The sequence below is a fragment of the Thermobia domestica genome, chromosome 7, assembly GCF_964235325.1.
Source record: "Thermobia domestica chromosome 7, izTheDome1.hap1.1, whole genome shotgun sequence".
In the NCBI taxonomy this organism is placed as follows: domain Eukaryota; kingdom Metazoa; phylum Arthropoda; class Insecta; order Zygentoma; family Lepismatidae; genus Thermobia; species Thermobia domestica.
The window spans coordinates 262042835-262068410 of record NC_137460.1 but is presented as its reverse complement, the minus strand read 5'-3'; the positions used below and the strand labels follow the sequence as shown (position 1 = coordinate 262068410).

Genomic DNA, 25576 nt, shown 5'->3' with positions numbered 1-25576 from the left:
GATACTTAACAAAGACCATTAACCCTCTGGCGGCCGCGGTTCTCTTCACAATTGAATCTATTTGTTCGCTCGCTTGTTCGGGAACAATAGGATATCACCGACGTGAGGCTCACTTTTTGGAATTTAAAAGAAATAAAACAATGTTAATTTTAAACTTTATTAACCAAGGCTCGTATATGGAGGAGCAATTTTCAAGCTTTTTCCAGCAGTTTGGTATATTACACATTTGTGTTAATAAGTACAGATCCGGTGTTGCACCAAGTTGAATTCGTTCCGAATTACGCTTACCAAAGTACTTTTCTATTATTCTCAACTTATATCCTACTGCACGCCCGCTGAGAGTACGTTGTACACGGAGGTCGACGAATATAGTTATCATCACGAGGAATCAACTGTTCTACATCTGAGTAGCCCTACACTTATATTTTCGCTCTTTACAATTTCGCAATAGTGAAGTACTAGCTTGAAAATTCGCACATTTCGGCAACTGAAAATTAATAAATGTTGCATCTGATGTACTGATATGACTAAGTCTGCTCATTTTAATTCTGCTAATAGTGCTCCTCCAAATAGAGTTTATGTTAACTGATGTATTACCAAAATTCAACTGGGTATCATTGGCTATCTTATTTTTCTTCTTAACCTTGGTGTTACATTTCGGCTCTATATCGGAAACATATTTTCGACATCGTGCTTTATTGGAAGTGTTATTTTTACGCTTGTTTATGGTAAACATTTCCGACCGATTGATTATGTACGAGACCTTCACTACGTCAAACACAATTTTCTTCGCACGCCTACACTCTAAACTGTGAATTTGAAGTCGTTTCCTCGTACAATACTCAAATTTGATGAAGTCGGAATGGATTTGCAGCACTAAAATGCAACTCACGTTCGACATACACGGCTACGAAGACCAATTTGAATTTGTTAAGTCGCGCAAAACCATTTGCATGCGAGACAAAAACGACAACACTGTAAATTCGTTACCACACAAAACCAACAATTGAATTCTCAAGCCTTCCCTGGCTTCTTCGAGAGGATGGGTACGCGCAACCTCAGCTCCACCGTTCATCATGTGTGAAACATAGGCATCACTTGCCGGCTAAACAATTACATTAGAAACATAATTGTCTACAGTTACACATAACGATACTTTTTTTTCGCTATCTCTACACTGCATATTTCCTTTTCCTGACAGAAATCAACTTTCTGGTTTATTCGGCACATATCTTCCACAACGTGGGCCGGCTCGAATTCAAGAATATTTGCGGTTTCTGTTTCGCCTTGCACTTCCTTGCACTGTTGTATTTTAGTGGCTTGAAAACACACAACCTGTGCCGTTCGCATGTATTCACAATTCTCAGTGAGACGTTTCTTTCATTCCACTACACTATTTCTAAACTCGGCAGTTATTGAATCAATATGATTGGCCGCGTTAACTAATTCACAGCCTACCTCAGTTAATGAGTTATTAGCTTTCTTTGATATTATTACGTAAACTGTCAGCTTTGGCATTCAATTTGCTATTTCCTACGCTCCCAAATCGCTTCTGTTACAGACTGTTGGAATTCACTTAAAGATTCATCTATTTTTTGTCCTAGACGTCCAATATTAAATTCCATTTTCTGAGCAATGGTTTCTAATTGTTTCTCTAATTCCTCTGTCAACATTGCTTGAAATTGTTCTAAAACACTAGCCTCCATATTGATATGAGTTAAAAGCAACTATTTCAAAGTACAAAAATATAAATGTCTCAGTTTAATACGAAAATAAGAAACATGCACTTAAAACATGAAACACTAATAATTTTGATATTACGACCATTAACAAAAAATCCTTGTTTTATTCACAACTCAGATTACACTTTTCGAAGTGCTTCAATATAAAATTAACACAGATATAATCTGGTACCATATACAAAACATTGTCTGTTAGTCATAAATGCATATTAAAGCGGAATCTGCGGAAATCGCCCGTTTTCAACTCGTAAGTCGTAGATCACTTGCTCACTTGTATAGCGTAAAGAAACCTCCTAAGCAAAACACACCCACCATTTTTAGCGTAAAATTTAAATCTGTTCTTTTACTCGTAGGATCTTCATTCTAGTGACAGGAACGTAAGAAAAAAAAAGTTTTCTAAATGAATTCCATGTCTGGCTAACTGCAGACATGTACAATTGAATATCAATCGATTCAGCCATTTCTGTAGCTAATACCAGATTAGGTTGATGTCAAATTTTTTGTACTGAAGTATAGTATGCAGATTGTTCGTCTTCTCTTTCTTGAATGTTTCTTTCCGAAAACACTGCTGCACGCGACACTTATTTAAAAGTAAAAGGGCTAGTGTGCCAAATGTCCTTTCTCTAACAAGAGAGACCACTCACAAGTAAACCTTACGTTTGGGTGAATCGAGTTGCTGACTGAGACACATATGAAAAAGTAGTACTACATGTGGTCAGTATTTCAGTGAAGTTATAGGTGCGAAGCTCCAGGGGTTTAGAAGATACAGCTACCAGAACATCACATGCAAGTACAGAATAGTTGTCATACAGTTGGAGGTAAAAGCTCTGTAAGACCTCTTGTAACGACAAAAGGTGAATAACAAATATATGGGTACATATTAGGACTAGAGGGAAGTCATATAGTGAGGGTATACCTGACGGCGGCCATCTTGAAATCCGCCATTTTGAATTAAGGTTAAGTTTTTAAAATATGAATAGGGTCATATGATACATGATTTAAGGCGCAAATTTAATCAGAAGAACAATGGTGACGTTAATTTTGATTTACGCGCAATTGGTAAAACGTTACAGGGAAATTAAATATTGTTGCAGCATATATATTAGTCCTTTACCCCACCTTGCAAATTTTGTGTTAATGATAAGAATTAAATAAAAAGCAGGTGGATAAATATTAGGTCTATGGTAAGAGTTGCCTTGATGGCGGCCATGTTCAAATCCGCCATTTTGAATCAGACAAAGGTTATAAACAAAACGCATAACAGTGACACCTTATTAATAGCAAATTTTACCATAACTCCAACGGTATAACCATTTTTGTTTTATCATTAACCAGCACAAAATTAAATGGATCGCTCCTTACGACTACTGCTTTGACAGAATTGTTAAGGACAAATGTGTCACTCCTCGAGTGTAACTCGACTGCCTTTGTCAGGTGTGCTCACTGTGAGCATAGCATTTGTGCAAGTCATTCACTCTTTTCTGAACTACATATTGATTGTACTAACTGAGGACTTTTCTGGAAGAAAGACCCAAGTTCAATTATGCCTCAATTCCAGTTTGGTCATTTTTCCTTCAATTAGCAACTTGTTCATGCGATAACAAATGCTGGTTAATGATAAAGCAAAAATGGTTATACCGTTAGATTTACGGTAAAATTTGCTATTAATAAGGTGTCAATGTTATGCGTTTTGCTTAAAACTTTTGTCTAATTCAAAATGGCGGATTTGAACATGGCCGCCAGCAAGGCAACTCTTACCATAGACCTAATATTTATCCACCTGCTTTTTATTTAATTCTTATCATTAACACAAAATTTACAAGGTGGGGTAAAGGACTAATACATATGCTGCAACAATATTTAATTTCCCTGTAACTTTTTACCAATTGCACGTAATTCAAAATTAACGTCACCATTGTTATTCTGATTAAGTTTGCGCCTTAAATCATGTATCATATGACCCTATTCATATTTTAAAAACTTAACCTTAATTCAAAATGGCGGATTTCAAGATGGCCGCCGTCAGGTATACCCTCACTATATGACTTCCCCCTAGTTCTAATATGTACCCATATATTTGTTATTCACCTTTTGTCGTTACAAGAGGTCTTACAGAGCTTTTACCTCCAACTGTATGACAACTATTCTGTACTTGCATGTGATGTTCTGGTAGCTGTATCTTCTAAACCCCTGGAGCTTCGCACCTATAACTTCACTGAAATACTGACCACATGTAGTACTACTTTTTCATATGTGTCTCACTCAGCAACTCGATTCACCCAAACGTAAGGTTTACTTGTCAGATTATAATATTTGACGTACAATTTTAATCCTGTTACCGTCTTTATGATACCCATTTGAATGAACATAACGTAATAAAATGCCACTTAAATGAACACGCTCAATATATTAAATATTTATTTCAAACAGTTCAGCTCCCTGTATTTTAGAATGTGATGTATAACATATTTCTTCAATTTTTCGAGAGTGTAGTATTTATCTTCGCATGCCCTTTTTACTTTTAGCGTAAAAAACAAAAATGAAGAATGATTCACGATGCTAGTAACACACGAGAGACCTTGTTTGAAAACTTCCGTAAAAGCAGAATTGCAAATTTAGTAGGCTACATATTTAGATTTTTGCGAATAGCATTAGAGCAGGTTATGATAAGCTCGATGTTGAGAGAACAAACATAGGAGCACTAGCAATAATCAAAAAGTAACGAAAGAGCAAGTGGTTTACCATATTACCTTACCATATATTCTTATCCTTTAATAGGTTGTAGAAAATAACTAATTATTTCACTCATCGGATAGCGATAACGTGATCTGAAGTGAAACACTTCCACGTTAGTTCCTGAGAGCGCGTAAATGAGTGGCCAAAATTTAGAGTACGTAAAGAGTAGAAGAGATGGATAATTTTAGTTTCTGTTATCTACGAACATAATTGTATATTTTATATTGTATCACATAGTAACAAATGTGTTTCCCTCACTTATTACGGGTAAGTCAAATTCAAATTATATCCTTTGTGTTCAGAAGCGGAAAAACAGTTATTCCCAAACAAAAGTTCGAGTATATTTGAAGAATAAGGATTGGAAATATTTACCTAACTTGAATCGGATTTGTACCTTTTACTTGCAACTATTCTACAACAAACGTTACGGAATAAAAAACTTATTTCTTTTCATTTTTAGTAGTTAAGTTTAACAAATAAGGAGTTTGTGCTTTATACAATTTAGAAATTTGTAAGAATATCCCTAGCTTGAAACTACAAAGGAAGTTCCAATTCGTTCTATTTCAATCGGTTTCCAATTCGAATTTTTGTTAGCGCTGCTCTGAGCCTATCGTAGAAGTATATATTTGACATCCTGCTATTCCTGGTAGAAGAGGCAAGTAACTCGTTAGTATTTTTTTTTATGAAGAAGGAAGTATTAATGTCTGTGCTGACAAACAATCAAAGAAATTTTGATCGTAGTGTTAAACTTGTTTCAAACTTCGTGATCAGAACGCCTCCTACTCTGCGGATGGTATAATTTGAGACCTTTTCATTTCTTTTAGGCGAGTGAAATGAATTGAGATCTTATTTGAGAATATAAAAGAATGTAAGAATATCCCAGGTAAAAACCATGAAAAATTTCCCAACCATTCTATCTGAAACATGTTTGGAACTTTAAGAGCTATTGCCAGTTACTTTGCTTCTAGCTGGAGAGAACGTAATTTGAGATCACGTCCTTCTTATTAGGTGAGTGAAGTAAATTTTGTTATTCTGCTTTTAGATTTTAGACATAAGTGAGAATGGGCATAGATACAAATCTCGCAGGATTTTGTACTTTTTTAAATTTAAGAACAGCTTTAGGATAGAAGATTAAGAATAGATTTATCAATACAAAATATATATGCAAAGTATCTTTTTTGACAAAATAGAATCTTATTATATTTAAAAAATGTGCCCGACGTCAGCTTCTTCTTTTTGGGTTCCCTTTAAAAGGGGGTGGTCATTATAACTGTAAATCGATTTCTGAGTAACGTTAGTTTCAATTTCTGTTATGGGGCAGCAGCATTTTATCAGATAATGTTTTCGTTGTACTTTTAGAAAGGGTATTTTATAAACGAATTTTCGTTCTTCTATATACAACTCGTGTAGGCTGATATCATCATTATTAATTAAGTTCATTTCAGAGCAATGTTAGGTCAAATTTCTTTGTGGGTTACTGATATGTACTCATAAAATGCCAGCGAAGCGTTATTTATTTATTTATAAATTAGCGTTTAAAGTTCACATTAAGAATATTATTCTAAATACGAATTTATTAAGTACATCCCGATTTTCGAACAAAATTTCTTAGTAGGATAGAAAACTGCACCGTATAAGCTGCATTTTATTCTTGAATGTAGGTTTACATTAATAGAGCACGATGATGGTTGAGTCCAAGTTTTTATGAGACAAAGATTTAAACTGCTTTAAGAAAAATTATTTTCCACTTTTATTATATTTCTTACACGGGGGAATATATTCTATGATCCAATCGAAAGTGCAGAAACAGTAGAGTACAACGAACCAAGACAGACGAAAATGTTATGAAGCTAATGGTTTATAGTTTACTTGTGTATCAGTTTTCTGATATATTTTGTGTTTCCACGTATTTTTCCCTTTCTTTTATTTACATTTTCTCAATTTTTAAGATTATTTTCACACTATTTTCGTTTGAATTCCACCAAGATATGAGTTTTCTATTATTTTGTCAGTACTTGTGTGTATTGATAGATTTTCCCATACTTCATACTGCCTTTTTGGACAGGTCCATTTTTTTTTTTTTTTTTTTTTTTTTTTTTGCATTTCAAGCTGTAAACGCTGAGTTATTTCATATAAAATCAGGAAGTTCACGAGTGAAGCCTTAAAAATTAAAGTTAGATTTTCATTACAAATGAAATTGACGTTTGTTCGATTAGAACTGGCTGATGACCCAAAGCTCATAGAATACAAGCTAGATTTCTTTAATTTGTACTATTGTTTTCTTTTAAGATTATAGCCTGCATTCTCCGTTTCTTTGTAGACTACTTACAATGTTGTCTAGGACACTTGCCTCATGCCTTTTTCTTCCTTGTAATTGTCTATTTTCGTTGCCTCTCTTTTCTGGTTAGTTATAACTATGTAGGTTACGATTATGCATTTTGAATATTGCATCGTCTCTGAAGTTTAAACTCAATCCCTTTCTCCTTCGTTTCCTTCTGTTTTCTAAAATATTTTCTGAATTTAAAGACTACCCTAATAGCATATACCTTACAAAAATGGAAATCCTAAAAGAGCTGGGAGTGAATCAAAAAGCTGCTTTCTCTTCTTTGTCTTCAGTTAAATATGATGTTACTATTTGGGTGAAACCTTCGCGATTAATTCTCATCAGTATTGTCTTAAAATCGATAGGATAAAGCGCGAGTAAACTGGAAGTGAAACAAGAAGAAACTGCTGGCAATCAACAGGGATATCATCTAAAAGTTTGTTCTTGGCTTTCTTTTCATTCTTCTGAATATCATTTTGTTATGTTTGTTTCTCTTTTCTATTTGGTCTATTGCCAAACAATATCTGGAATTACAAACATGTATTATAACGAACATTAACAAAACGGAAGTGATGTTCACCTGTTTCAGGTTATTTCAAGAGAAGTTAATTTTGCTTATAACAAGTTTTCGGCTTCGTTAATAAAGATTTATAATTTGTGCTAAAGTAATGTATGCTTTTTCTCTTGTTTTCGTTGTTTTTTTCTTTTCGCGATATTCTTTACTATATATTGAGCTAAGTTCTCAAATTAATTTTCTATTTTACCACTTGATGTTATCACATGCCTCTGGATTAGTCTGGCCTCTGGATTTTTCTAATATCAACAGTGTTCTTATTTCTACCAGGATCATAATGAGAAGCTGTGAGGGGCGTGGACATAAAACCATTAATAAGGGGCACTGAATGTAAAATAGGGACGTTATAGCATATGCGAATTTTTTATTTAATTGGCTGATCCACAGTTGTATGTGGAGTATTATTACAAACTATCCTCGCAGACCGTTTAAACGCTCAAAATTGTAAGTTTCAAAACCACATAATTTTATTCCGTTACACTCAATAATACATCTACATCAAACATAAGGTGAAAACCTTGGAGGACAGGGGAAGTGACTTTTGAAGTAGGTAAATTTATGCCTAGGAATTTGACTCTCCATAGTGAAATACTGTATATAGCTGGGACGATAACCACGACACAATTCACTCATTGGTAGAGTAGAATGCGATGTGGTTCTTGAAGTTTGGATATTGTGATCCGGAGAGCGTTTTCCGAATAAAATAAAACTTATTGGAAACGTCACGTATAACTTGGATCTCTTTTATTATGGAGACCTCAATTCAGCTGTCTGAAAACAGTGAACAAAATGCATTTTCAAACTATCAGCACCCAAATTAAACTTTGTAGTTTTTCATAATTTGTGATAAATTATCACTTTGGAAACAGTGGTGGATAAACTCACAAGAAAAGGTGATGTAACGATGTTAGTCCTGGACCCATAGTATACCCCCGTAAAAAAATCGAGGTCCAGAGAATTTGATTTTTGATTTGTGTTCTCGGATCATTATTGAACTAATTTAGCTTGGGTAGACATTTCTAATCCGGGCCAATTAGGTTCTGAACGTCATTTTAACCCTTTCGATACGGTGTGCTTCTTGATGTTTTCGTCGACGAAGTTATGCAGGTGCTGCAGCTTCCCTAATTATCCTATTGAAATTTTCTATAGTGCGTTGTGTCGGCTAAAGAAAAGGTTTTCAGATGATGGTATATTTGTTTCAATCTAGATAATAAGAGGGAAATTATAGAGGGAAAGATGGGATTTTTTTAAAAATGTTCACCTAAAGTCGGGAATTAAAATTTTTCATGGCTGGAAACACTGCCACTAGATAGATGCAATTCATCTTAAAATAAACTTTGGTACACCACTAATATATCCTAGAAGTATCATGTTGATATCTAACAAGCTAAACATGTAATTTAGAATATATATCATTCTATCTTTTAAAAATATTCATATTCTATCTTTTGTGTGATGCAGGTATTCTATTGACTTGGTGACATAAACATGAGTGATAAAGATGATAGCAGCGGATTGAGATCTCCTGATAAACTTTTGTTAGCTATAGACTCTGTGAACCCACTCCACAAAGACAAATGTGTTATATGCCAAAGTGATACAGACGAAAGACTGACATCTACCACGGCTGGACAGAAGCGAATTCGAGACGCAGCTGAAATAAGACAAGATGAAGTCCACAAAAGATTGAAATTGATTGGTGAACAGGAGCCAATATTTTATCACTGTAACAACAAGTGCTACAAGTCATACACAATGAAGAAAAGCCTGGAAAGAATTCATCAACAACTAGCACAAACCAGTGTACCACAACAAGATTCTGAGTGTTCCGAGAAGGCAGCTTCGGCCAAATCCAGTGTCCATCAACTTAAAAGATCTATGGCAACCCCTCGCCCACCTCCAACATCTCATCACAAACCAGAGGACCTTCCGTGTATTATCTGTGGTTTAGCCAGAATAAGGGCGAAAGGGAATGATGAAAGAGTAAAATACAGGGTGTGTGAGTCTCAAAGAGCAAACGCGTTTCTATCTGCAGCTAGTTTCTTCCAAGATGAAGTTTTCAGTCGTGTTGCTGATCTTAATAGTGAGGTTCACGTGTTTGCTGCAGATTTGTATGCCCACGGAAACTGTATGCGTGCATATGTTCGGAGGTACGAACGTGCCGTGAGCTCCCAGGAAAAGAAGCATCGCTTTCAGCGTTCTGATAAGTTCGCGGTTTTTGAAAAAGCAAATGAGGTTTTAGAACCACTCTTGAGTGCTGGGTACGGATTCACACTCAGTGATATCAGGGAATTAATGACCAACATTGATGAAACAGTATGTGTTTTTAACAATGAGATTAAATTGTTTCTAGTGAGAGTGTACGGTGACAAAATTCGTTTCTTTCCGTCTAACAAAAAAAAATGAACCACTTATGGTATTCTCAGCAGATCTGACTCCTGAAGATCTTGCAGCCAAAATAAGATCGCAGGATGCAGTGAAATCAGCAGGAAGAATTTTAAGAGAAGTCCTGCAAGACATAGATTTTGGACTTACGGACAAATTTTGTGATGCCTCAGAGCTCCGCAAATCATGGGAGTCAACAAGAATGCCAGACGTTTTCTTGACATTTTTTTCCGTTTTGTTTAATATCAGTAAAGGAAAACTATTACAAGCAAATTCCCTTGACTTAGGAATAGATGACAACAACACTGATGATGGGTTTGAAAATATAAGCGAAGAAGAGCAGAACAATCCCATGAATCGACTGGCTGTACAAATGTACTGTATTTATCAAATTATGTTTTATGACCTACATCACGGAAAAAAGAAAACTCCACTACACATGATGACCGCTCACGCGATCTATGACAAGTGCAAAAGTAAAGAGCTTATCACTTCAATGAATAGGATAGGTGCATCCACAAGTTATAACGACATAATACGGAGCAGGAACTTGTTAGCAGCTTACGCTGTGAAATCATGTGAAACTAACAGCACACCACTCCCCAGTCACTTTACAAACAAAGCATTTACAATTGCGGCCTTTGATAATGTTGATTTTGAAGACAGCTCTTCTTTGTCTGGCACATATGGCACACATGACACGGCAATGGTGCTTTTTCAAGACCGTGTCAATGAGTTAGATGCAGGGAAGCAATCAGTGTCAGCATTAAATATACAGAAACGAAGTTGTAAACTTACAACACAATTGCCTTGTCAGTGTGTGCAAAACTACTACAAGCCAAAAACACCTCCCACTTTACCAGAAAGTTTCAAAGTAGCTGAGGATATGCATCATGTAGTGCCCGATACTGCAGTCTGTAAAACCAAGGAAACTGAATTTGTTATTACTCTTATTCGGTGTGGACTGAAAGATCAGCACAAACCTGTTCCTCCATGGGCTGGAATTCATGCTCTAATCTCACAGAGTACCGTCTCATTGAAAAAGGTTGGCTTTTTACCAGTAATACCATCTCCTGTTACAAACTACTCAACAGTATATACAGCTCTAAAAAATTTCCAAAATGTGCGTGCTCAGCTTGAAGATCAACCAATCCTCCCAATATTCTGTGACGAAGGTGTCTTCCGTATTGCCGCTGAGATCCGTATGAGCAATCCAGAAGAATTTAGTGATCTTTATCCAATTATGGGCATTTTTCACATGACAAAGGTTGCCCTGCGGTGTGTAGGAAGTTATCTAAGTGGATGTGGCATAGAAGATGCACTCATTGAGACTGAAATCTTTGGAACCAAAACTGTGCAATCTGTATTGAGTGGAACTCATTATGTTCGATCTTTACAGGGTATGCTCACCATCTCTGAGGCTATAGAAACATTGCGTTGGATGGCCTTCTGGAAGAAGAATAACAAATTAGATTTCGCAGACGTTATGGAAGAAGTGTGCAAGGAACAGGACGCACTTCATTTGAAGGACACAATGCAAAGCCAGGCAACATTCACTACACTTCGTTCAATATCACAAACCTTAAGAGCCAAGTTTGAAGAGTTTATCAAAGAGTGCGAGGTTAAGTCAGAGCTCTGCAAGTACTGGGGAAATGTTGTGAATTTAATCGGTCTAGTGAAGGACTTAGTACATGCTGATAGAAAAGGTGACTGGAAACTGCACGTGAAGACTGTGGAGTGACTCATTCCTGTGTTTCGTGAATTCGATTGTATAAACTATGTGAGATATGGGTCCTGGTATTTGGAAAAAATAAAAAGCTAGAAGTAGAAAACAAGTACCTTCACAACAAATTTGTTCAAGGACACTTCGTGATCAAAGACAGAGAAGGACGATTCAATGCTGTAGCTCCTATGATGTAAAAACACGTCAATTAGATATCTTTCCACATGGGTCAGAATTATATACACAGCTGAAGCAGGAGAGGTTTGTATTGAAAGTAAAATCGTTGTTTGACGTAATCAATAAAGCTAACCTTCCACGCTTTAATTGGAACAGTGTAACAGAACCAGCAACCAGAAAATCTCCACTGGTGATCTCAAATAAAATTCTTTCCCAAGCCCACAGAGAGATAGATGTGGCAAAAGAAAGGGAGGAATCTATCAAGAACATTCTGTCTCATGACCTTCTTCCAACAAACGCCTTATTTGATGGAGATGCTGCGACAAAACCAGTAAAACACACACTCGTTAAAGAATTAGAAAAATATCTTTCACCTGACGATTTTTATTTCAAATCAGTCTCTGCACTAAACACTGCTGTTATTATGGATTTTATGTCCCAATTGCGAACGGTCAAGCTGTCATCCATGAAAAACTTTGGAGAGGTTGTTCAGAGAGGTCTACAAATATCAAAATCAGTATGCACTCTGCAAGAACTGCATATCATATTTGACAGTTATCTTGAACTTTCACTCAAAGAATGTGAGAGAATCAGGCGAATGTCTACAACTGGGTGGATCGAACTTGCATGCATAACAAATTCTACACCTCTACCTTTGCAACATGATAAATTATGGTCATCTACATCAAACAAGCTTAATCTGGAGATGCTAATGCGGCGAAATATTGCTGATGCTTCAGCAAACTCAGAATTCCCAATTATTGCTAGTGGAATGATTGTTAATAAGGAATTGATGCCGGCACAACTATATTCAAACGGTGCAGGCCATATTGTGGAAGAACTGAACCACAAATTGGAGGAAGCTGACCTTCGTGTCATTCCACATGTAGAGTGGGCAGTTCGAAAAGGTTTGAAGCGAATAATTGTTCTATCGAATGACACAGATGTAATTATTCTGTTACTTCGATTTGTTTCACTTTTCATAAGTCAAGGATTGGAAGAATTATAGATACGTTATGGAACAGGTGAAAAAAGACGCTTTATCCCTCTTCATATTTTGTACCATAGACTCAACTCAGAGATTTGCAATGTTCTCATCAAGGCCCATATTCTCACAGGTGATGACATTATGAGCAAAATAGGAACTAAGCGTGGAGCTTTAAGAGCTGAACCAGTGAAGTTTCTAAAAGAATTTGCTGAAAATGACGACGAATGTGACTTTAAAGACGTCGAAAAGTATCTTGTGCGAGTGTGGAAAACAAAGTGTGATGTTGACACTTTTGAACTTCGCTACAGTGAGTTTAAGAGATCAGTTTCACTAAGTGACCTTCCGCCAACGTCATCGTCCGTGCATGGACACATTAAAAGAGCATTTTATTTACTCAGAAGATGTGTAAATGTTTTGAATCGTTCGTATGTTCCAAAAGACCCCTGTGAGTTTGGATGGGAAAACGTTGATGGTGTTCTTAAACCTATTAAATTTTTAAAGCCTCTACCCAGTGAACTTACACGAACATGCAACTGCAAAACTTGCGCTACGAAAAGATGCTCCTGCCGATACGCTCTTCTGAAATGTTCATCAAGCTGCAAATGTAATGCAAGTGACTGTAAAAACGCGTAATTGCAAATGGATATAATTAAATACAGGCTCCATGATATACACCTGTAAAAAGAATCGTGTTTCACAAAATTTCATTTTAGATTTGTAATTTTACATCATTATTGAATTAATATAGCTTAAGAAAAATGTCAGACGTATTTAATACAAATGTAAATGAAAGAAATTTATGTACACGTATTCATTACTTATAATGAGTATTCTTTATAATTTGAATTTAAAATTGTGTACCCATAGGCAAACTTATGTATTTTATCTACTTGTATTCATTATTTCTATGTATTTTATCTTATTGTATTCATTATTTCTATTCATGAATTTAGACATTCTTTGCCGAATGATAATTTTTTTTTAAAAATTACATGCTTAGCTTGTTAGGTATCAACATCATACTTCTAGGATATATTAGTGGTGTACCAAAGTTTATTTTAAGATGAGTTGCATCTATCTAGTGGCAGTGTTTCCAGCCATAAAAAATTTTAATTCCCGACTTTAGGTGAACATTTTAGAAAAAATCCCACTTTTCCCTCTATAATTTCCCTCTTATTATCTAGATTGAAACAAATATACCATCATCTGAAAACCTTTTCTTTAGCCGACCCAACGCACTATAGAAAATTTCAATAGGATAATTAGGGAAGCTGCAGCACCTGCATAACTTCGTCGACGAAAACATCAAAAAGCACACCGTATCGAAAGGGTTAAAATGACGTTCAGAACCTAATTGGCCCGGATTAGAAATGGCTACGCAAGCTAAATTAATTCAATAATGATCCGAGAACATAAATCAAAAATCAAATTCTCTGGACCTCGATTTTTTTACGGGGGTATATTATGGGTCTTGGACTATGTGGCAATCAACCTTTTTTGTGGTATTTGACATCCTGGGTTTCCAGTTTTACACATACTTGTTGACAGCTCGAAAATGGAGTTATGATAGTTCACTTTGTTTTCGGACAGCTTAATTACTACTGAAGCACTGCCACTATATATATGTATAGTGGCAGTGCATCATATATATATAGCATTTAACTTTTATTACATTGATCTGTTTACATGGCAAGAAGGAAGGACATCAACACGATTACACATTATTTATTTCTAGATAGTAATATCCTTCATTTGTTGTTTCTATTTTCCAACAATTTGTCCTTTTATTCAAAATCAACACCATGTTCGGCTAACTAATATAACCCAATACTCTCCCGTGTATTGCCAAAAACAAATTGTCAAAAGCACAGTCTCATCCCAATATTCTCCCGGGGATTACCGAAATAAAACAGCAAAAGAATTCAAGGTCTACATAACTACAACAAAAGATGATCTCTAATTCACGGCTAAACATACGCACTTTTGCTCTCGTCGTCCCCAATAACTACATATTTCTCCGCCCCTTCATCCCGAACTTAAAAATAAAACTTAATTCGAATATGCTTAATTAGTGAATTTATTACAATTAAATACCACTCACTAGATGATACAGCTACAACTACGTAACAAAAAAAAAAAAAACAAATGTGAAACATGTTCTGAATTATTTTTAAGTTTCTAACGCTAATATTAAACATATTACAATAGTAAAAGAGGATTGTTCATGAAATAGTATATTTGCTCTTGATTTTTAACTTTTTTCATAAGGAAAAAATTAAGATATTATTCAAGTTTTAAACTTCGCACGCTGCAAATATGTTGCCCTCTAGGCAATGGGACTAATGTGGACTAATGGGAAATGCGGCACTGTTAGCGGCGCTGAAAACTTACGATTGAATTCTAATATCGATTGTCGTCGATATTTTTATGTCGCTACGTAACCATCCTGGGTGCTAATGGGAGCTTAATTGGACTTGAACTGAAAGTAGAACTATTCATCTAAGCGACCACGAAACTATGGATTCGATACTAATTTCGAACCGTTTCTAGCATTTTTGATATGTATCCCGACAGTACTCTTTTCCAGACTGTAAGAAATATAGTTAAAATTCCTCTAGATATATCAGAATTATGTTGAAACACACACATACATCCACTTTTATATTCTGTATAAATAGAGTGTGAGCGAGCGAGCGAGAAAGAGCGACTCAAGGCATCACCACTGCCACATTGCACAAGCATATATCAGGAATTGACATAGGCGGAACTAGAAAGGGTCCAGGGGGTGCCGGCTCCTCCTAGAAGCAAAGCTGGCCCTCCCCAGAATTTTTATACTGGATGAAAATAATGTTATTAATTTACCTCAATTTACACATAACAATTTTAATGATGCTTGCATTCGACACGTTTAATAATGTCTATATTCGTCCGCCTATCGACTTTTTTTTTAATATGGGTCTATGGTCTTGTGCCTGAATGTAATAAAATACCTGGACTAATGTGATAGTGGGCAGTATAGTGACCTCCCGACTTGAGCTGTATGCGACTTTTTTTATTTGATAGCTTCATTAACGTAAATTATTTTTATATTCTTTCAAGTAATTCACTTATTGACGTAGTAATTTTTTCTTGTTTATATATGTGTGATAAATCAGTCTTATTGTTATTATTTTATTTATAGCATACTGTAGTAATGTTTGAACAGTTACGATTTTCAGAGCAAATTATTAAGGTACACTAAAAAGCAGAAAGGAAAGAAAAAAAGAAGCTGAACTCTTGAACTGCTAAACTGAAACAATTACGCATATAATTCCCATTCAAAAGTCACTATTCAATATGGTTTGTTGCTTTTCCTCCTTCTTCTTAGTATTAGTATTATTTATGAACTGAAGTTTGTAGTTACATTCTTAAGGTATAAACTGTAATCAGGTGTGCACCCAGAAACTTTTGTTCAGAGTGTCGAAAGTTGGGAGGGGTACAATATTGCAAGACACAGACATGACCTTATTCTGCGTCCGAGTAAACCATAAATAATTTCCAAGTAGCGTAAATTGTGCACCACATGAACAATTTTTATATTTTGCTTTCGAAAAGGGAGTGTATTTGTCCTATGCTAAAGAAAAAAATATGTTCCTTATAACCTGATATTGTAGTTTCGTGCTGTAAAAGTTACATGGGTATCGCAGCAATAACAAGCAGTGTTCGTAGTTTGAGGGAAATTTCCCTAATCTAGAGAAATTCTTGCGCTTACTGATTAGCCAATATAAATATTTAAGTTTTTCTTTGTTCGTCGGAAATAAACGAATAATAATTTCACTGCTAAGTCAAGTATAGTTTTATTAAGGAAGTGCACATATGTATGTCAAGTCACTAAGATTTCATGCGATCCAAATTGGATGGACTTTCCATGAGTGCTCCCTGGTACAGACAAAACACAATCATTAAATATATATATATATATATATATATATATATATATATATATATATTTGAGGGTTCGGGTCCGGTGGACCTCTTTGTGGGTGTCCCCTGGCTGTAATGACATTTCCCAACGGTTGACGCTAACGATGTAACTACAACAATACGCTTAAAAGCTCATAATGTAATTCAGGAATATTATAAGTGTTGACATATTTTCTCTCTCTCTCTTAAAATATTGTGATCAACATTATTATCAATCAATTCTGCTGGTTGAATCTTTGTTTCATTAAATGTTGGTTGTTTTAATTTTTACAATCACATCTGCTTGTCCATCAGGGCCACTTATCATACGTCCTCCCGAAATTTGTAAGGTGTGTAATTTAATATTTAATTGAAAAGATAATGGGAAACATCTTTTATAGGAAAACGGGTCTCTCAAGTCGGTCTACATGTCTTCTCCTCTCGTATTGTTGATCTGCTTCACCTCCCAAGGTAGGGAAGAGTTTCAAAATTTCCATGTTGCCCACCTACCTATCGTTGGGGTGAACATGGTGGAAGCGACGATTTAAAGAGTGATTTCCCAAATTTACTGTACTCACACTAGTTCTTTAAGGATGCTTACATATTTGATTTCATAATTCTACGTAGCTAGTTCCACCTCTTGAAGAAGGTGTTCTCACCAATAATCTATGCGGAAATGACTTTTCTTAGCTTTGTTATGTAATGTTTTGACAGCGTAAATAAAACTTCGAAAATAACATTTACAAGCTCTCGCATGAATACGTCGGAACTAGGTCATGCTATTTTTTTAAAATAAGCCGCGTTCAAGTATCGGCTGGTACAAGCTATATTTTACTCTCAAAACACATTAATAATTTGTTTTCTACTTTTCTTGTAGATATCTTAAATTTTATTGGCCAGTGCTTAGTGGAGGCTAGTGTTGGTGAAATATCTTTACACTTCTATTTCTTTCTTTTAACTGCGTGGGTTATTCCTGTGGCCATAAAATCATGGCTTTTGTCGTTGTTAGAACCTTGTAAATATAATCGTAACGTTCATAATGATTTTCGCTGTTTTTCCAAAAGTTTACACATGCTTTCTCTCTCTCACTTGTGTGTTGCGTTTATCCCAGCTTTGCTACGGCAAATCACGATGTCGTCCGTACCAACGTTGTGTCATAAACCGAAGCTGCGGAGAACGGTAGACAAAACATAGATACCGTAAAAATGGAAAAGTGAGCGGATGTGAAGGCCTGAATCAGAAATATTCGATTAAACTTTTCTATACAAACGAAAAAGTTATAAAATGGCCTTCTGGCAATTTTGATGACTCACTACGGTACCTGTGTGTCGAGCAGGTGTTTCTAAACCTAGTAACTTATTACGTAATAGTTATCATTTCGCTGCGTTTCACTTACAATTTTGAGCGTTTAAACACAGCGTTTTATTACAGTAGTTTGTAATAATACTCCACATACTACTGTTGATCAGCCTATTTAATAAAAAATACGCATATGAAATAACGTCCCTATGTTACAGTCAGTGCGCATTATTAATGATTTTATGTCTACGCTCCTCACAGCTTCTCATTATGACCCTGGTAAAAACGAAAACATTATTGATATTAGAAACAGCTAATGCAGATACATGGGATAATATCAAATGGATAGAAAATTAATTTCAGAACTTAGCTCAATATACAGTAAAGAATATCGGGAGAAGAAAAAAACAAGGAAAACAAGAAAAAAATCATATATTACTGCAGCACAAATTATAAATCTTTACAAACGAAGACGAAAATTTGTTATAAACAAAATTATCTTCTCTCGAAATAACCTGGAACAGGTGAACATCACTTCCGTTTTGTTAATGTTCGTTATAATACATGTTTGTAGTTCCAGATGTTGTTTGGCAATAGACAAAATGGAAAAGAGATATTCGGAAGAATGAAACGAAAGCCAAGAACAAACTTCTAGATGATATCCCTGTTGATTACCAGCAGTTTCTTCTTGTTTTAATTCCATTTTACTTGCGCTTTATCCTATCGATTTTAAGACAATACTGATTACAATTAATCGCGAAGGATTCATCCAAATAGTAACATTATATTTAACTGAAGACAAAGAAGAAGGATTAGTTTTTTGATTCACTCCCAGCTCTTTTAGGATCTCCATTTTTGTAAAATATATGCTATTAGAGTAATTTTTAAATTCAGAAAATATCTTAACCCTTAACAGGAAACGTTATTTTTGTTCGCTTACAGGAAGTGCGTGTCTGTGGGACACGGACATGTATAAAGCAATATTTCTTTTAAAAAACGTATGTGTAATGTAGAATAATGAAACTTTATATTTTGTACTTCGAGCAAAATATGATAAACAAGAATTACATATATTAATTCGGTTTTATTGGAATATAAATTCGGAAAATATTTCAATATCTAAATAAAAATAGTACATAAATTTAAAAACTGACAAATTTTAAGTTAGTATAATTCTACACATTACTACCCTTCAAATATGCTATTTGTCCACATGTAGCTACCCTGTTCAAATGTGCTATTTGTCCAAAAGAGCTTGGAAACGTTTAACGAACATGGTAGCTTTAAATAGAGGTCGTCCCAAAGTGTCTTGAAAATGGTAAATACGTGTCTTTGTATCCTGACTTACAAATAGAACACAATATTAGGAGAGCAATAAGGGCTTTATTTTCAGATAAGTCAGTAGATCTGTAGTTTGATTTTCCTCTAATTTACTTCAAATTTGTTTCAATTTTCTTTCAACTTCATATTGAAAACTCCTGAATTATACCATCATCACATAAAGTAGACAGGATTTTTTTCCCCAGATTTCTTACATTAGTGACTATACCAGGCATCCCTCTGACTATGTTTTGATGAAGAACCCTACGGTTTCTTAGTGGTTCATTTCAATTCCAAACAAGCCTGTTTTTACCTCTGTATCTAAGGCCTTCGTTATCACATGAAACTTCACTAGAGTTGCTCACATTGACACTTCTGTTACTACTTGACCTCACACCTGGCACTGTATCAGAATTGGTATCGACCTAACTGTCAGTAGGTAATTCCAGACTTTCAGGAAAAAATTAGGCGTCTCAGTCAGAATCTACTGAAGACAATAATATAAATACCTTGTCTACTTTCAGCAATTTTTGGAATTTTTGCCGTGAAATACGTATCTGCTGATCTTACAGTTTCATTCTTAAATTTCTTTCTCGAGGTACTAGGTCTATATTTTGCAAATACATAAAATCTCATACAAACAAAATAGTATGTTTCAAGAGCTCTATAGCTTTTATTTCATGGTGAATAAAAGTTAACCACAAAAATTTTTGAAAGAAAAACTCTCTTCAGGAAATGTGTGTCCAATAATGAGGCAAAAATATAAACGATAATGGAAATGTGTGCCTCATCAATAAATGTTCACTCAGGCATTAACGCCAACAATGGACTACTGTGACACACATACAACTAAATAATGGGAAGGTATGAAGAGAACCGATACATTGAGTGAATCAGTGTTGCCAATGTAATACAAAGAAAAACCATAGGTGTCTCACAGACACATATCTTCTCTTAAGGGTTGAAAAGCAGAAGGAAACGAAGGAGAAAAATAATGAGTTTAATCTTCAAGGACGATGCAACATTTAAAATGCATTTTTGTAACCTACTGAGTTATAACTAACAAGAAAAGAAAAGCAACGGAAATAGACAATTACAAGGAAGAAAAAGGCATGAGGCAAGTGCCCTAGACAAATCTGTAAATAGTCAACAAAAAACGGAAAATTCAGGCTAAAATCTTAAAAGAAAACCAAAGTACAAATTAAAGAAATCCAGGTTTGTTAATGGAAATTCTTATAAAGGGTGATGCACAAGCTTAAAAACGACACCCACGCCTGTATCCTATGAGCTTTGAGAAATAAGCAAGTGCAAATCGAACAAACGTCAATTTCATTTGAAATATAAAATCTAACTTTAATTTTTAAGGCTCCCCTCGTGAACTTCCTGATTTTATATGGAATAACTCAGCGTTTACAGCTTCAAATGCAAAAAAAAAAAAAAAAAAAAAAAATGGACCTGTCCAAAAAGGCAGTATGAAGTATGGAAAAATCTATCAATACAAACAAGTACTGACAAAATAATAGAAAACTCATATCTTGGTGGAATTCAATCTAAAATGGTGTGAAAAGATCTTAAAAATTGAGAAAAGTGTAAATTCAAGAAAGGCAAAAATACGTGGAAACACAACATATATCAGAAAACTGATACACAAGTAAACTATAAACCATTAGCTCCATAACCTTTTCGTCTGTCTTCGTTCGTTGTACTCACACGTTCCTGCACTTTCGATTGGATCACAGAATATATTCTCCCGTGTAATAAAGATAATAAAAGTTTAAAATAATCTTTCTTAAAGCAGTTTAAATCTTTGTCTCATAAAAACTTGGACTCAACCATCATCGTACTTTACTAATGTAAACCTAAATTCAAGAATGAAATGCAGCTTATACGATGTAGTTTTCTATCATAATAAGAAATTTTGTTCTAAAGGCGGGATGTACTTAATGATATCGTATTTATGATATTCTTAATCTGGACTGTACAGGGCTAATTTATCAATAAATAAATAACGCTTCGCTGGCATTTTATGTGTACATCTCATTAACCCACAATGAAATTTGATTTAACATCGCTCTGAAATAAATTCAAATAATAATGATGATCTATATAGAAGTTCTACAGTTCTATGTAGAAGAACGAAAAGTCGTTTATAAGATACCCTTTTCAACAGTACAACGAGAACATTATCTGATAAAATGCTGCTGCTCCATAACAAAAATTGAAACTAACGTTACTTAGAAATCGATTTGTAGTTATAATGACCAACCCCCTTTAAAGGGAACCCAAAAAGAAGAAACCGACGTCGGGCAATTTTTTTAAATATATTAAGATTCTATTTTGTCAAAAGAGATACTTTTCATAGTTATTTTGTATTGATAAATCTATTCTTAATCTTCTATTCCAAAATTGTTCTTAAATAAAAATAAAAAATCCTGCGGGACTTGTATCTATGGCCATTCTCACTTCGAACTAAAATCTAAAAGCAGAGTAACAAAATTTATTTCGGTCACCTAATAAGAAAGACGTTATCTCAAATTACATTCACTGCAGTTAGAAGCAAAATAACTGGCAATACCAATTATAGATTGAAAGATGTTAAAAATTGAATGGTTGGGAAATTTTTCATGGTTTGTACCTGGGATATTCTTACATTCTTTTATATTCTCAAATAAGATCTCAATTTATTTCACTCGCCTAAAAGAAATGAAACGGTCTCAAATTATACCATCCGCAGAGTAGTAGCCGTTCTGATCACGAAGTTTCAAACAAGTTTAATGCTACGAATCAAAATTCCTTTCATTGTTTGTCAGTACGGACATTAATACTTTCATCTTCATTTAAAAAGAAAAAAATACTCGCGAGCTACATGCCTCTTCTACTAGGAATAGCTGGATGTCAAATACATACTTCTAGGATAGGCTCAGAGCAGCGCAATAAAAAAAAAAATGAAGTGAAAAGGGCTTGAAATAGAACGAATTGAAACTTTCTTTGTAGTCTCCACCTAGGGATTTTTTTATAAATTTCTAAATTGTAAAAAGCACAAATCCAAATTTGTTAAACTTAACTACTAAAAATGAAAAGAAGTAAGTTATTTATTCAGTAAAGTTGATTGTAGAATAGTTGCCACGATCGTCGCCATGAAACCAAAATTCAATTACCCGCTCACCGCAATACACAGATACAAGCAGACGGAATATATGACGCCACAGTAACAAAGTACCATATGACTGTACACAGACACCCAATGAGAAAAATATGAACTACCACCAATCTGTTTACAGTTCATGGTTTTTCTAACAGAGTACTGAATCGATTTTCATATTTTGTGGGAAGTAATGCCCGATGTGCAAAGTAACCCCGTGTTATCGTAGCTAGTTACCACTGTAAGCGAAAACTGAATGTGGTAAACATGACACAAAACTAGAAAAACGTTTGGGAAGGAAGTAATCCATATAATTAGGGAATTACGTCCCTATTATATTGTGTTATTTTGAAACACAAATATACAAGCGAAGAAAGCATTTCAGGATGTTACCTATAAAATACTTAGGAACGTACAGGAACACAATCAACACGTAAGACATGTAAGTTTATCCTAATTACAGAATTTTGCGCTATCCTCGTTTACCAACATTCTGCGTAATGCACTAATCTGCATAGCAATTTTATTTTTACCGGCCATCTAGCACATGCTGGTTAGCGTTGTTTGTACAATAATTCACATATCATGTACGTTCACTAAGCTTCTAAAGTGATTATATATTGAGAAATTTAGGTCCATACTCTAGAAATAATTCCTGGGAATCTAAAAAGTCGACTTCCTTGAAAGAAATGTGTGCAGCTATGGAATGGTTTGATGTATGGACCTCTACAATTAATGAGCATCCATTGATGGTTAAAATATTTTATATCTTGTATTTTGCTAATGTCTTTGGAATCCCTCCGGAAAAATGAGGCTAGACACCTTTGAGCTAAATTCTAAGTAAATACACAAACGTCCATAGTTTTTGTTCCAATATAATACATTCCACGATTAAATTTGGAAAATATTAGGATAAATACCATTCTCACGATTTCTTATTTTACATAAGTCTCTATATAAATAAAACAATATTGTCGAGCACGCATATTTTAAAGACGTGCAAGAATTAGTGAGAAATGTGTAATCAATAATAAAGAAATAATTAGTTCATCAAGATATGAACTATATAAGATTTGTATGAGTCGTACCGATCTTATTTTTATTTGGTATACAGCTTGTTTATCAGTGCCATGCAATTTCTAAATTGTAGATTACCAACTTACGTTCGAGATATCCCCCATACCTAAATATTTCTCGTGAAGTATTGCTTTTAACAAACAAACTTTCCGAACGCATGTAACCGTATTATCAATCTGAGCAAATTAGTATATGGAAAATTGAACATTACCTTTCTGGGCGAAATGAATTTAAACTTTTTGTTGTTAATTGTTGGGAGTCATTAGAGTACGATGCGCAAGTCTCCTGAACCACTATTTTTCTAGGCGTTTCTATATCCCTTTCAAATTCAGGATCTACTGCTAATTCTGATTTCACTCTATCAACGTTTAGTTCCACATCCAAAGAACACATAGCTGTATCCTTGTCCATTGTTTCCTCTCCTTCCGTTGTGGATAATATTAACTCTTTCTTGTCAGTCATCAGTTCGTGTGTCCACCCTTTCCCTTCGAGTGGATCTTCCTGAGGTAAGTCAAAAGCAATTTCTTCTTTGCACGAGAATTCCAACTTAACAGGCGCCTCACCAGCCATTGTGAATTGAAAAATAAGAATTTAACACTATTCTTATACTTCCCGTATATTTTATGTTGCCAGTGTTAATGAAAAGATTTACAAGATCGTTCACAAAATCAACTTTATATTTCCAATCTTCTTCTGTAGTTGCTTATTTCCTTAGTCACCAGTGATGCCAATTCCTTCAGAGCCGTTTTCCCTTCACAAGCTTTAGAATTTCCCTTTTCCGGACAAAATTTCCCTTCATCCAAACTGTTCAAGTACTGTTTTTAGTAAACGTATTTTTAATCGTTTTCGCTTCCACCTTCTCACCCCAACATTATAACCACATACAAGCAGATACCTGACAGCCTTCCTTTGAGCTTATACAGAATTTGAACTTGATTTATTGTTTAGGTATCTAAGGCGTCGCGATGGAGGAGGGAAAAGGATATGGAAAGGTGTAGGTCAGGACCTATGTTAAAGGTGCAATCTCTGCATTTGCCTGATGTGACTGAGGAAAAACCCTATAAATACCTCGATCAGGACGGACAACCTAAATAAATCATCAAAAATATAAAATAAATAATGTAAATTTAATTTTTATCCTAGATATCATTATAGATTTTAATATTAATGTAACCTAAGATACATAGAAAATATTAAATAAATGTTTGGTATGTACTTACTTAAGAACAGCATTCCCATATTTACTGAAACGAATACGAACAGTTACAAAGAAAACTCTAGCTGCTACTGTCTTTGGCTGTACACGAGGAATGTTCGTAAGCACAATACAAACTAAATCAAAGTTTAGAGATGCGGAATTCTTAAGAATTTATAATTCTGTGCGCACAGTCACCAGAAAATTTGTAAACTTACACACACACACATACACATACACATACGCATTATTAGCGTCATTCTAAAGGTCTGACTACTGCAGGAAACATATGTTAGTCGAACTCTTTAATATGGCACTAATCACGTTACAAAACGACTCTGCATAAGGCCCATTCAATCTATAAATGACTGAAGAGAGGTTCAAATTTCCCTGCAATATTGAGAGATTACAAGTAATTTCCATTTTTCCCTTTTCTCCAAAATTTACTCAAAATTTCCCTGCGCCAAGGGAAATTTCCCTTCAATTGGCATTACTGTTAGTCACGATCGCTCTCTCGGCAATTGTTTGCTTTTTATAGCAGCCAGAGGAAAGTCAAATGGAACCCGGATGTATACTGTTTTAGTTCAGATTTCGTTCAAGTGAGATCTTTTGTCGCCAGTGTAGTTCACTCGAACGTACCGCTATTCTCGTGTTTCAGAAGCTATCCATCCATCTTTATCGGGGAATAATTTAGTTTCCGGGGGTGGGATATAATCAGCAACGAATCATATACAATCTATATATCATTCGATTCAGCTTGACAAAACAAATCGATCGGTACCAAATTTAGCTACTTCGGGTTAACCACTTCCGGTTTACTGAGCTTAATTTTGTTTCCGGGATTGGGGTATAATAAGAAACGAAACATATAATCTATATATCAATCGATTCAGCTTGACAAACCAAATCCATCGATACCAAATTTAACTACTTCCGGTTAACCACTTCCGGTT

General features: G+C 34.9%; 1 protein-coding gene across 2 annotated transcripts in view; it reads right to left on the bottom strand.

The window, feature by feature from the left end:
- LOC145690872 (uncharacterized) overlaps positions 1 to 24158 on the bottom strand; it is a 149648-nt gene extending 125490 nt beyond the window's left edge. Inside the window, exon 1 of one of the 2 annotated variants that reach the window (XM_081766269.1) lies at positions 23640 to 24158. In XM_081766269.1, the coding sequence (XP_081622395.1) occupies positions 23640 to 23998 (359 nt within the window). In that variant the 5' untranslated portion in view covers positions 23999 to 24158. The remainder of the gene's footprint in view (positions 1 to 23639) is intronic. The other variant, XM_081766268.1, reaches the window with a different exon arrangement.
- Between the last annotated feature and the right edge of the window lie 1418 nt (positions 24159 to 25576).